General features: G+C 53.3%; 1 protein-coding gene across 6 annotated transcripts in view; it reads right to left on the minus strand.

Annotated features, from left to right (window-relative positions):
• Positions 1-683: 683 nt before the first annotated feature.
• Positions 684-12,186, minus strand: part of LOC116936996 (metal transporter CNNM2-like) — a 72,980-nt gene continuing 61,477 nt past the window's right edge. For 3 of the 6 annotated variants that reach the window (XM_076064902.1, XM_076064901.1, XM_076064903.1), the window contains 3 exons: positions 7,601-7,686; positions 5,222-6,251; positions 684-4,499 (listed from right to left, as the gene is read on the minus strand). In XM_076064902.1, the coding sequence (XP_075921017.1) occupies positions 4,489-4,499; positions 5,222-6,251; positions 7,601-7,686 (1,127 nt within the window). In that variant the 3' untranslated portion in view covers positions 684-4,488. Of the gene's footprint in view, positions 4,500-5,221; positions 6,252-7,600; positions 7,687-12,186 lie in introns of those variants that run through there. The other 3 variants (XM_076064905.1, XM_076064904.1, XM_076064906.1) reach the window with 2 other exon arrangements.

Genomic DNA, 12,186 nt, shown 5'->3' on the forward strand with positions numbered 1-12,186 from the left:
GATGAGTGAGTTGGTGAGTGGGTGGGTGAGTGGGTGAGTGGTTGGGTGGGTGAGTGGGTGGGTGGGTGAGTGAGTTGGTGGGTGAGTTGGTGGGTGAGTGGGTGAGGTGGTGGGTGAGTGAGTGAGTGAGTTGGTGGGTGAGGTGGTGGGTGGGTGAGTGGGTGGTTGAGTGAGTTGGTGAGTGGGTGAGTGAGTTGGTGAGTGAGTGAGGTGGTGGGTGAGTTGGTGAGTGGGTGGGTGAGTGAGTTGGTGGGTGAGTTGGTGGGTGAGTGAGTTGGTGAGTGAGTTGGTGGGTGAGGTGGTGGGTGGGTGAGGTGGTGAGTGAGTTGGTGAGTGAGTTGGTGAGTTGGTGGGTGAGGTGGTGGGTGGGTGAGGTGGTGGGTGGGTGAGGTGGTGGGTGGGTGAGGTGGTGGGTGGGTGAGGTGGTGGGTGGGTGAGGTGGTGGGTGGGTGAGGTGGTGGGTGGGTGAGGTGGTGGGTGAGTGGGTGGGTGAGTAGGTGAGTGAGTTGGTGAGTTGGTGGGTGAGTGAGTTGGTGAGTGAGTTGGTGAGTTGGTGGGTGAGTTGGTGAGTGAGGTGGTGAGTTGGTGGGTGAGTGAGTTGGTGAGTGAGTTGGTGGGTGAGGTGGTGAGTTGGTGGGTGAGTGAGTTGGTGGGTGAGTGCCCCATCAACAACGTGGTCACAGTGCGTGCACGATTTTTATTACAAATCCCACAGTGAAGAGACACCCAAGAACCCAGCTGTACTCACCCACGTGCTCACCCGCTCACTCACCCACGTGCTCACCCGCTCGCTCACCCGCTCGCTCACCCACTCGCTCGCTCACCCACTCGCCCACTCACCCACATGCTCACCCACTCCCCTACCCACTCCCCTACCCACTAGCCCACCCGCCCGCTCACCCACTCGCCCACTCACCCGCTCGCTCACCCACTCACCTACCCACTCACCTACTCTGTGTACAACCTCAGACACTACAGACAAAGCTCCCCCAGGTAGCCTCTAGCAGGGCTGTAGGGGCAAGTGCTGTTAGTAGCGAGTAGCAGCAGCGTCTATGAAGGCTACCGGCACTGTGGCTACACACGAGGGGGTGGGTGGCCAGCACCACCACCACCACGCCCGGCCGCCTTTGTCTCTCCCAGTGCTAGCGATGTTCACTACACCACCACTACCACCACCACTACTACACCACCACCACCACTACCACCACCACCACTACACCACCACCACTACCACCATCACTACCACCACCACTACACCACCGCCACACCACCACCACCACTACACCAGGTACTCATTTGAGGCTGAGTCGACCTAGGGGAGGCCCAGGACCGGTTCAGATAATCGCTGTCACTGCTGGTGGCCGTGAGCGGGAATCGAACTCAGGTGGCCTGGTTCGTAATGCAGCGTAGCGCTAACCGCTACTACACTACACACAGACACACACACACACAGACACACACTCAGACACAGACACTCATACATACAGACAGACAGACACACAGACACACACAGAGACACACACTCAGACACACACTCAGACACTCATACATACAGACACACACAGAGACACACACTCAGACACTCATACATACAGACACACTCACAGACACACACTCAGACACAGACACTCATACATACAGACACACAGAGACACACTCAGACACTCATACATACAGACACACAGACACTCATACAGACACAGAGACACACAGACACACTCAGACACAGACACTCATACAGACAGACACACAGAGACACACTCAGACACTCATACATACAGACACTCATACAGACACAGAGACACACAGACACATTCAGACACACTCAGACAGACACTCATATAGACACGCACTCAGACACACTCAGACACAGACACTCATACATACAGACAGACACACAGACACTCATACAGACAGACACACACAGAGACACACAGACACACACTCAGACACAGACACTCATACATACAGACAGACACTCATACAGAGACACACACTCGGACACAGACACTCATACATACAGACACACTCACAGACACACAGAGACACACACTCAGACACAGACACTCATACATACAGACACACAGAGACACACTCAGACACTCATACATACATACAGACGCACATACACTCATACAGACACAGACACACAGACACACTCAGACAGACACTCATATAGACACGCACTCAGACACACTCAGACACAGACACTCATACATACAGACACAGACACTCATACAGACAGACACACACAGAGACACACAGACACACTCAGACACAGACACTCATACAGACACACAGAGAGACACACAGACACACACTCAGACACAGACACTCATACATACAGACAGACACACAGACACTCATACAGACAGACACACACAGAGACACACAGACACACACTCAGACACAGACACTCATACATACAGACAGACACACACACTCACAGACACTCATACAGACAGACACACACACTCACAGACACTCATACAGACAGACACACACACAGAGAGACACACACTCGGACACTCATACATACACACACTCAGACACACACTCAGACACACACTCAGACACACACTCAGACACACACTCAGACACTCATACAGACACACACTCAGACACAGACACTCATACATACACTCAGACACACACTCAGACACTCATACAGACACACACTCAGACACAGACACTCATACATACACTCAGACACTCATACAGACAAAGACAAAGATCCCCCATATAGCCTTAACAGACTGTTGGGGCAAGTGCTGTTAGCGAGCACCTATGAAGGCCGGAACGGTACACGAGGGGGTGGGTGGCCAGCACCACGCCCGACCGCCTTTGTCTCCCCAGTGGCGATGTTTACACACCGCACCAGGTACTCATTTGAGGCTGAGTCGACCTAGGGGAGGCCCGGGACCGGTTCAGATAATCGTCACTGGTGTTGACCGTGAGCGGGAATCGAACCCGGGTCGCCAGGTTCATAGCGCAGCGTAGCGCTAACCACTACACTACCGCTCCCCACTCATACAGACACAGACACTCAGACACAGACACTCATACATACACTCAGACACTCATACAGACACACACTCAGACACAGACACTCATACATACACTCAGACACACACTCAGACACTCATACAGACACACACTCAGACACAGACACTCAAACATACACTCAGACACACACTCAGACACTCATACAGACACACACTCAGACACAGACACTCATACATACACTCAGACACACACTCAGACACTCATACAGACACACACTCAGACACAGACACTCAAACATACACTCAGACACACACTCAGACACTCATACAGACACACACTCAGACACAGACACTCATACATACACTCAGACACACACTCAGACACTCATACAGACACACACTCAGACACACACTCAGACACTCATACACACACACTCAGACACAGACACTCATACATACACTCAGACACACACTCAGACACTCATACAGACACACACTCAGACACAGACACTCAAACATACACTCAGACACACACTCAGACACTCATACAGACACACACTCAGACACAGACACTCATACATACACTCAGACACACACTCAGACACTCATACAGACACACACTCAGACACAGACACTCAAACATACACTCAGACACACACTCAGACACTCATACAGACACACACTCAGACACAGACACTCATACATACACTCAGACACACACTCAGACACTCATACAGACACACACTCAGACACAGACACTCATACATACACTCAGACACACACTCAGACACTCATACAGACACACACTCAGACACAGACACTCATACATACACTCAGACACACACTCAGACACTCATACAGACACACACTCAGACACAGACACTCATACATACACTCAGACACACACTCAGACACTCATACAGACACACACTCAGACACAGACACTCATACATACACTCAGACACACACTCAGACACAGACACTCATACATACACTCAGACACACACTCAGACACTCATACAGACACACACTCAGACACACACTCAGACACTCATACACACACACTCAGACACAAACACAGACAGACAGACACACACAGAGATCTTTGGTCTCAGCTACTGATCCCCACTCATCCATACGGACCAATATCGATCCCCACTGGTCCATATTGATTCCCCACTAGTAGACATTGATGACGATTGATAACAACCAATCAAGACAGCTCACTATTGATCACACCTCGTCACTACTGCCTCACTATTGATACCAACTCATTCGTATCGATCACCACTGCCCTTATTGATCACAATTGGTCTGTATTGGTAACAATGGACCCTCAACCATCCAGACTTCTCACCATTGATCCCCACTGATCACAAGCGATACCGACACATCCATATTGATCACTGGTGATCTCCACTGATCACTACGGTGGTGATGTCTTCATCCAGCAGTGGAGTGGCCGTGGCTGATGATGATGGAGTCACAAAGCTTCTACGTAGACAGACACAACAACAACAACAGCAGCAGCAGCCATTCGCCACCAAGTGGCGGTGACGTCACCACGACGCTTGTGCCAGGCACACACACAGACACACACACATAGACACACACATAGACACACATAGACACACTCACACAGACACACACACACAGACACACACACAGAGACACACACACATACACGCACACACAGAGACACACACACAGACACGCACACACAGACACACAGACACGCAAACAGACACGCACACAGACACACACACACACAGACACACACACACACAGACACGCACGCACACACAGACACACACACAGACACACACAGACACGCACACACACACACGCACACAGACACACACACAAACAGACACACACACAGACACACGCACACAGACACACACACAAACAGATACACACACAGACACACACACAGACGCACACACAGACACGCACACACACACACACAAACAGACACACACACAGACACACACACACAGACACACAGACACACACACACACAGACACACAGACACACACACAAACAGACACACACACAGACACACACACAGACACGCACACAGACACGCACACAGACACGCACACACACAGACACACACACAAACAGACACACACACACAGACACACAGACACACACACAGACACACACACACAGAGACAGTATTGGTGAGGCTGTAACCTTCACCACAACTCACCCTCTGCCGACAGCAGCCCCTCCTCTTGAGACACCCCGCGCTGTAACCGTGGCAACCGGCCACAGTCGCCCACCTCCGCCTGTTGCTGGCAATCCGCCTGTTGCTGGCGGCCTTGCAGAGGCTGCTGCTGCTGCTCAGCCTGTTGCTGTTGCCATGCCGACTGGAGACGCCACTCCGACTGTTGTTGTTGTTGTTGGCGGCGCTCCGACTGTTGTTGTTGACGCTCCGACTGTTGTTGACGTTCTGATGGTTGTTGTTGTTGTTGACGCGCCGGCTGTTGTTGTTGTTGACGCTCCGACTGTTGTTGTCGACGTTCTGACGGTTGTTGATGCTCCGACTGGTGTTGACGCTCCGACTGTTGTTGTTGACGCTCCGACTGTTGTTGTTGGCGTTCTGGCGGTTGTTGTTGACGCTCCGACTGTTGTTGTTGTTGACGCTCCGACTGTTGTTGTTGACGTTCTGACGGTTGTTGTTGTTGTTGTGGTGTCGGCTGCTGTTGTTGTAGCTGTTGTGTCGGCTGTAGCTGTGTCGGCTGTTGCTGTGTTGGCTGTTGTTGTGTGGGCTGTTGTTGTTGTTGTGTAGGCTGTTGTTGTTGTGTAGGCTGTTGTTGTTGTGTAGGCTGTTGTTGTTGTTGTGTAGGCTGTTGTTGTTGTGTAGGCTGTTGTTGTTGTTGTGTAGGCTGTTGTTGTTGTGTAGGCTGTTGTTGTTGTTGTGTAGGCTGTTGTTGTTGTGTAGGCTGTTGTTGTTGTGTAGGCTGTTGTTGTTGTGTAGGCTGTTGTTGTTCTGGTTGTTGTTCTGGTTGTTGTTGTTGTTGTGAAGGCTGTTGTTGTTCTGGTTGTGTAGGCTGTTGTTGTTGTGTAGGCTGTTGTTGTTGTGTAGGCTGTTGTTGTTCTGGTTGTTGCTGTTGTGAAGGCTGTTGTTGTTCTGGTTGTGTAGGCTGTTGTTGTTGTGTAGGCTGTTGTTGTTCTGGTTGTTGTTGTTGTTGGCTGGGCTGCATGGGGAAGGCTTTGAGGTACTGATCACGAGTGATCTGTGGGACGGAGGCAGGGAGAGTCACTCCCCATCCCTGTGCTGTGCCCACTGTCTACAGGGTGAGTGGGTGGGTGGGTGGGTGAGTGAGTGAGTGTAGGAGTGAGTGAGTGGTGAGTGAGTGAGTGGTGAGTGAGTGGTGAGTGAGTGGTGAGTGAGTGAGTGGGTGAGTGAGTGGGTGAGTGAGTGGTGAGTGAGTGGTGAGTGAGTGGTGAGTGAGTGAGTGGTGAGTGAGTGTATGAATGAGTGGGTGAGTGAGTGAGTGGTGAGTGAGTGGTGAGTGGTGAGTGAGTGGTGAGTGAGTGGTGAGTGAGTGAATGGTGAGTGAGTGATTGAGTGGTGAGTGAGTGGTGAGTGAGTGGTGAGTGACTGTATGAGTGAGTGAGTGGGTGAGTGAGTGAGTGAGTGGTGAGTGAGTGGTGAGTGAGTGGTGAGTGAGTGAGTGGTGAGTGGTGAGTGAGTGAGTGGTGAGTGAGTGGTGAGCGAGTGGATGAGTGAGTGAGTGGGTGAGTGAGTGGTGAGTGAGTGGTGAGTGAGTGGTGAGTGAGTGAGTGGTGAGTGAGTGTATGAGTGAGTGCGTGAGTGACTGAGTGGTGAGTGAGTGGTGAGTGGTGAGTGAGTGGTGAGTGAGTGAGTGTATGAGTGAGTGAGTGGTGAGTGAGTGGTGTGTGAGTAAGTGTATGAGTGAGTGATTGAGTGGTGAGTGAGTGGTGAGTGAGTGGTGAGTGAGTGAGTGAGTGGTGAGTGAGTGGTGAGTGAGTGGTGAGTGAGTGAGTGTATGAGTGAGTGAGTGAGTGGTGTGTGAGTGAGTGTATGAGTGAGTGTATGAGTGAGTGTATGAGTGAGTGAGTGTGTGAGTGAGTGAGTGTATGAGTGAGTGAGTGTATGAGTGAGTGTATGAGTGAGTGTATGAGTGAGTGAGTGAGTGAGTGTATGAGTGAGTGTATGAGTGAGTGTATGAGTGAGTGTATGAGTGAGTGAGTGTATGAGCGAGTGTATGAGTGAGTGAGTGTATGAGTGAGTGTATGAGTGAGTGTCTGAGTGAGTGAGTGTATGGGTGAGTTTATGAGTGAGTGAGTGTATGAGTGAGTGAGTGTATGAGTGAGTGTATGAGTGAGTGAGTGAGTGTATGAGTGAGTGAGTGTATGAGTGAGTGTATGATTGAGTGGTGAGTGTATGAGTGAGTGAGTGTATGAGTGAGTGAGTGGTGAGTGAGTGTATGAGTGAGTGAGTGGTGAGTGAGTGTATGAGTGAGTGGTGAGTGAGTGGTGAGTGAGTGTATGAGTGAGTGGTGAGTGAGTGGTGAGTGAGTGAGTGGTGAGTGAGTGGTGAGTGAGTGGTGAGTGGTACCTGGATGATGGTGAGGTCAGTGAGAGGTGTGATGGAGTAATCTGGTCGGTATCCGCCCCTCCACTCCACCCCCTCCGTTACATCCTCTGCAGGTAGAGGTGGTGAGCAAGTGGTGAGCAAGTGGTGAGCAAGCGGTGAGCAAGTGGTGAGCAAGTGGTGAGCGTGTGGTGAGTGTGTGGTGAGTGAGGGAGTGGTGAGCGTACCACCAGCACCAGCTGGTGAGTGGTGAGTGAGTGGTGAGTGGTCGGTGAGCGGTGAGTGAGTGGTGAGTGAGTGGTGAGCGGTGAGTGAGTGGTGAGCGGTGAGTTAGTGGTGAGTTGAGTGAGTGGTGAGTGGTGAGCGAAGGAGTGAGTGGTGAGTGAGTAAGTGGGTGAGTGAGTGGTGAGTGAGTGGTGAGCGGTGAGCGAGTGGTGAGTGAGTGGTGAGTGAGTGGTGAATGAGTGAGTGGTGAGTGGTGAGTGAGTGAGGGGTGAGTGAGTGGTGTTGGTGAGTGGTGAGTGAGTGAGTGGGTGAGTGAGTGGTGAGTGGTGAGTGAGTGAGTGGGTGAGTGAGTGAGTGGTGAGTGGGTGAGTGAGTGGTGAGTGAGTGGTGAGCGAGTGAGTGTTGTTGGTGAGTGAGTGGTGAGCGAGTGAGTGAGTGGTGAGTGACTGGTGAGTGAGTGAGTGAGTGGTGAGTGACTGGTGAGTGGTGAGTGAGTGGTGAGTGAGTGAGTGGTGAGTGAGTGAGTGTTGAGTGGTGAGTGAGTGGTGAGTGAGCGGTGAGTGAGTGAGTGGTGAGTGAGTGAGTGTTGAGTGGTGAGTGAGTGAGTGAGTGGTGAGTGAGTGAGTAAGCGAGTGAGTGAGTGGTGAGCGAGTGAGTGTTGTTGGTGAGTGAGTGGTGAGCGAGTGAGTGAGTGGTGAGTGAGTGGTGAGTGAGTGAGTGAGTGGTGAGTGAGTGGTGAGTGGTGAGTGAGTGAGTAGTGAGTGGTAAGTGAGTGGTGAGTGAGCGGTGAGTGAGTGAGTGGTGAGTGAGTGTTGAGTGGTGAGTGAGTGGTGAGTGAGTGGTGAGTGAGTGAGTGAGTGGGTGAGTGAGTGGGTGAGTGAGTGACTGAGTGGTGAGCGTACCACCACTCACCAGTTGGTGAGAGGTGAGTGAGTGGGTGAATGAGTGGGTGAGTGAGTGGGTGAGTGAGTGGGTGAGTGGTGAGTGGATGGGTGAGTGGTGAGTGGGTGGGTGAGTGAGTGAGTGGGTGAGTGAGTAGGTGGGTGGGTGAGCGGTGAGTGAGCGGGTGAGTGGGTGAGTGGGTGAGTGAGTGGTGAGTGGTGTTGGTGAGTGGGTGAGTGAGTGAGTGAGTGTATGAGTGAGTGGGTGAGTGAGTGGGTGAGTGAGTGGGTGAGGAGTGAGTGAGTGGGTGAGTGGGTGAGTGAGTGAGTGGGTGAGTGAGTGAGTGGGTGAGTGAGTGGTGAGTGAGTGAGTGGGTGAGCGAGTGAGTGGGTGAGTGAGTGGTGAGTGGTGTTGGTGAGTGAGTGGGTGAGTGAGTGGGTGAGTGAGTGAGTGGGTGGGTGAGTGAGTGGTGAGTGGTGTTGGTGAGTGGGTGAGTGAGTGAGTGAGTGTATGAGTGAGTGGGTGAGTGAGTGAGTGGGTGAGTGGGTGGGTGAGTGAGTGAGTGAGTGGGTGAGTGAGTGAGTGGGTGAGTGGGTGGGTGAGTGAGTGAGTGGTGAGTGAGTGGGTGAGTGAGTGGTGTTGGTGAGTGGGTGAATGAGTGGGTGAGTGAGTGGTGAGTGAGTGGATGAGTGAGTGGTGAGTGGGTGAGTGAGTGGTGAGTGAGTGGGTGAGTGAGCGGGTGAGTGAGTGGTGAGCGTACCACCACTCACCACTCACCAGCTGGTGAGTGGGTGAGTGAGTGAGTGGTGAGTGAGTGAGTGGGTGAGTGAGTGGGTGAGTGAGTGGGTGAGTGAGTGAGTGAGTGGTGAGTGAGTGGGTGAGTGAGTGAGTGGGTGAGTGGGTGGGTGAGTGAGTGGGTGAGTGGGTGAGTGAGTGAGTGAGTGGGTGAGTGGGTGGGTGAGTGAGTGAGTGAGTGGGTGAATGGGTGGTGAGTGAGTGGGTGAGTGAGTGGGTGAGTGAGTGAGTGGGTGAGTGAGTGGTGAGTGAGTGAGTGGGTGGGTGAGTGAGTGAGTGGTGAGTGAGTGGGTGAGTGAGTGAGTGGTGAGTGAGTGGGTGAGTGAGTGGGTGAGTGAGTGGGTGAGTGAGTGAGTGAGTGGTGAGTGAGTGGGTGAGTGAGTGTGTGGGTGAGTGGGTGGGTGGGTGAGTGAGTGGGTGAGTGAGTGAATGGGTGAGTGAGTGAGTGGGTGAGTGGGTGGGTGAGTGAGTGAGTGGGTGGGTGGGTGAGTGAGTGAGTGGGTGAGTGGGTGAGTGAGTGAGTGTATGAGTGAGTGGGTGAGTGAGTGAGTGGGTGAGTGAGTGAGTGAGTGGGTGAGTGAGTGAGTGGGTGAGTGAGTGGGTGAGTGGGTGGGTGAGTGAGTGGTGAGTGAGTGAGTGGGTGAGTGAGTGCTGAGTGGTGTTGGTGAGTGGGTGAGTGAGTGGGTGAGTGAGTGGTGAGTGAGTGGGTGAGTGGGTGAGTGAGTGAGTGGTGAGTGAGTGGTGAGTGAGTGAGTGGGTGAGTGAGCGGATGAGTGAGTGGTGAGTGTACCACCACTCACCACTCACCAGCTGGTGAGTGGTGAGTGGTGAGTGCGTGAGTGAGTGGGTGAGTGAGTGAGCGGTGAGTGAGTGAGTGAGTGGGTGAATGAGTGGGTGAGTGAGTGGTGAGTGAGTGAGTGGGTGAGTGAGCGGGTGAGTGAGTGGTGAGTGTACCACCACTCACCACTCACCAGCTGGTGAGTGGTGAGTGCGTGAGTGAGTGGGTGAGTGGGTGAGTGAGTGGTGAGTGAGTGAGTGAGTGGGTGAATGAGTGGGTGAGTGAGTGAGTGAATGGTGAGTGAGTGGGTGAGTGGGTGGGGGAGTGAGTGAGTGGGTGGGTGAGTGAGTGAGTGGGTGAGTGGGAGGGTGAGTGAGTGAGTGGGTGAGTGAGTGAGTGGGTGAGTGGGTGAGTGAGCGGGTGAGTGAGCGGGTGAGTGAGTGGTGAGTGAGTGAGTGGGTGAGTGAGCGGGTGAGTGAGTGGTGAGTGTACCACCACTCACCACTCACCAGCTGGTGAGTGGTGAGTGAGTGGGTGAGTGAGTGGGTGAGTGAGTGGTGAGTGAGCGGGTGAGTGAGTGAGTGCGTGAGTGGTGAGTGGGTGAGTGAGTGGGTGAGTGAGTGAGTGGGTGAGTGGGTGAGTGAGTGAGTGAGTGGGTGAGTGAGTGAGTGAGTGGGTGAGTGAGTGGTGAGTGGGTGAGTGAGTGGGTGAGTGAGTGAGTGGGTGAGTGGGTGAGTGAGTGAGTGAGTGGGTGAGTGAGCGGGTGAGTGAGTGGTGAGTGTACCACCACTCACCACTCACCAGCTGGTGAGTGGTGAGTGAGTGGGTGAGTGAGTGGGTGAGTGAGTGGTGAGTGAGCGGGTGAGTGAGTGAGTGCGTGAGTGGTGAGTGGGTGAGTGAGTGGGTGAGTGAGTGAGTGGGTGAGTGGGTGAGTGAGTGAGTGGGTGAGTGAGTGAGTGAGTGGGTGAGTGAGTGGTGAGTGGGTGAGTGAGTGGGTGAGTGAGTGAGTGGGTGAGTGGGTGAGTGAGTGAGTGAGTGGGTGAGTGAGTGGGTGAGTGAGTGGTGAGTGAGTGGGTGAGTGAGTGGGTGAGTGAGTGGTGAGTGGGTGAGTGAGTGGGTAAGTGAGTGGTGAGTGAGTGGGTGAGTGAGTGGTGGGTGAGTGAGTGAGTGGGTGAGTGGGTGGGTGAGCAGGTGAGTGGGTGGGTGAGTGAGTGGTGAGTGAGTGGTGAGTGAGTGGGTGAGTGAGTGGTGAGTGAGTGGTGAGTGAGTGAGTGGGTGAGTGAGTGGTGAGTGAGTGGTGAGTGAGTGAGTGAGCGGGTGAGTAAGTGAGTGGGTGAGTGGGTGAGTGAGTGAGCGGGTGAGTGAGTGGTGAGTGAGTGAGTGAGTGGGTGAGTGGGTGGGTGAGTGAGTGGTGAGTGAGTGGGTGAGTGAGTGAGTGGGTGAGTGAGCGGGTGAGTGAGTGAGTGAGTGGGTGAGTGAGTGGGTGAGTGAGTGAGTGGTGAGTGAGTGAGTGAATGGTGAGTGAGTGAGTGGGTGAGTGGGAGGGTGAGTGAGTGAGTGGGTGAGTGAGTGAGTGGGTGAGTGGGTGAGTGAGCGGGTGAGTGAGCGGGTGAGTGAGTGGTGAGTGAGTGAGTGGGTGAGTGAGCGGGTGAGTGAGTGGTGAGTGTACCACCACTCACCACTCACCAGCTGGTGAGTGGTGAGTGAGTGGGTGAGTGAGTGGGTGAGTGAGTGGGTGAGTGAGTGGTGAGTGAGTGGGTGAGTGAGTGAGTGCGTGAGTGGTGAGTGGGTGAGTGAGTGGGTGAGTGAGTGAGTGGGTGAGTGGGTGAGTGAGTGAGTGGGTGAGTGAGTGAGTGAGTGGGTGAGTGAGTGGTGAGTGGGTGAGTGAGTGGGTGAGTGAGTGAGTGGGTGAGTGGGTGAGTGAGTCAGT

This window comes from Petromyzon marinus, unplaced genomic scaffold (assembly GCF_048934315.1).
Source record: "Petromyzon marinus isolate PM22_M1 ecotype Great Lakes invasive population unplaced genomic scaffold, UKy_Petmar_22M1.pri1.0 PM_Scaffold_89, whole genome shotgun sequence".
In the NCBI taxonomy this organism is placed as follows: Eukaryota; Metazoa; Chordata; class Hyperoartia; order Petromyzontiformes; family Petromyzontidae; genus Petromyzon; species Petromyzon marinus.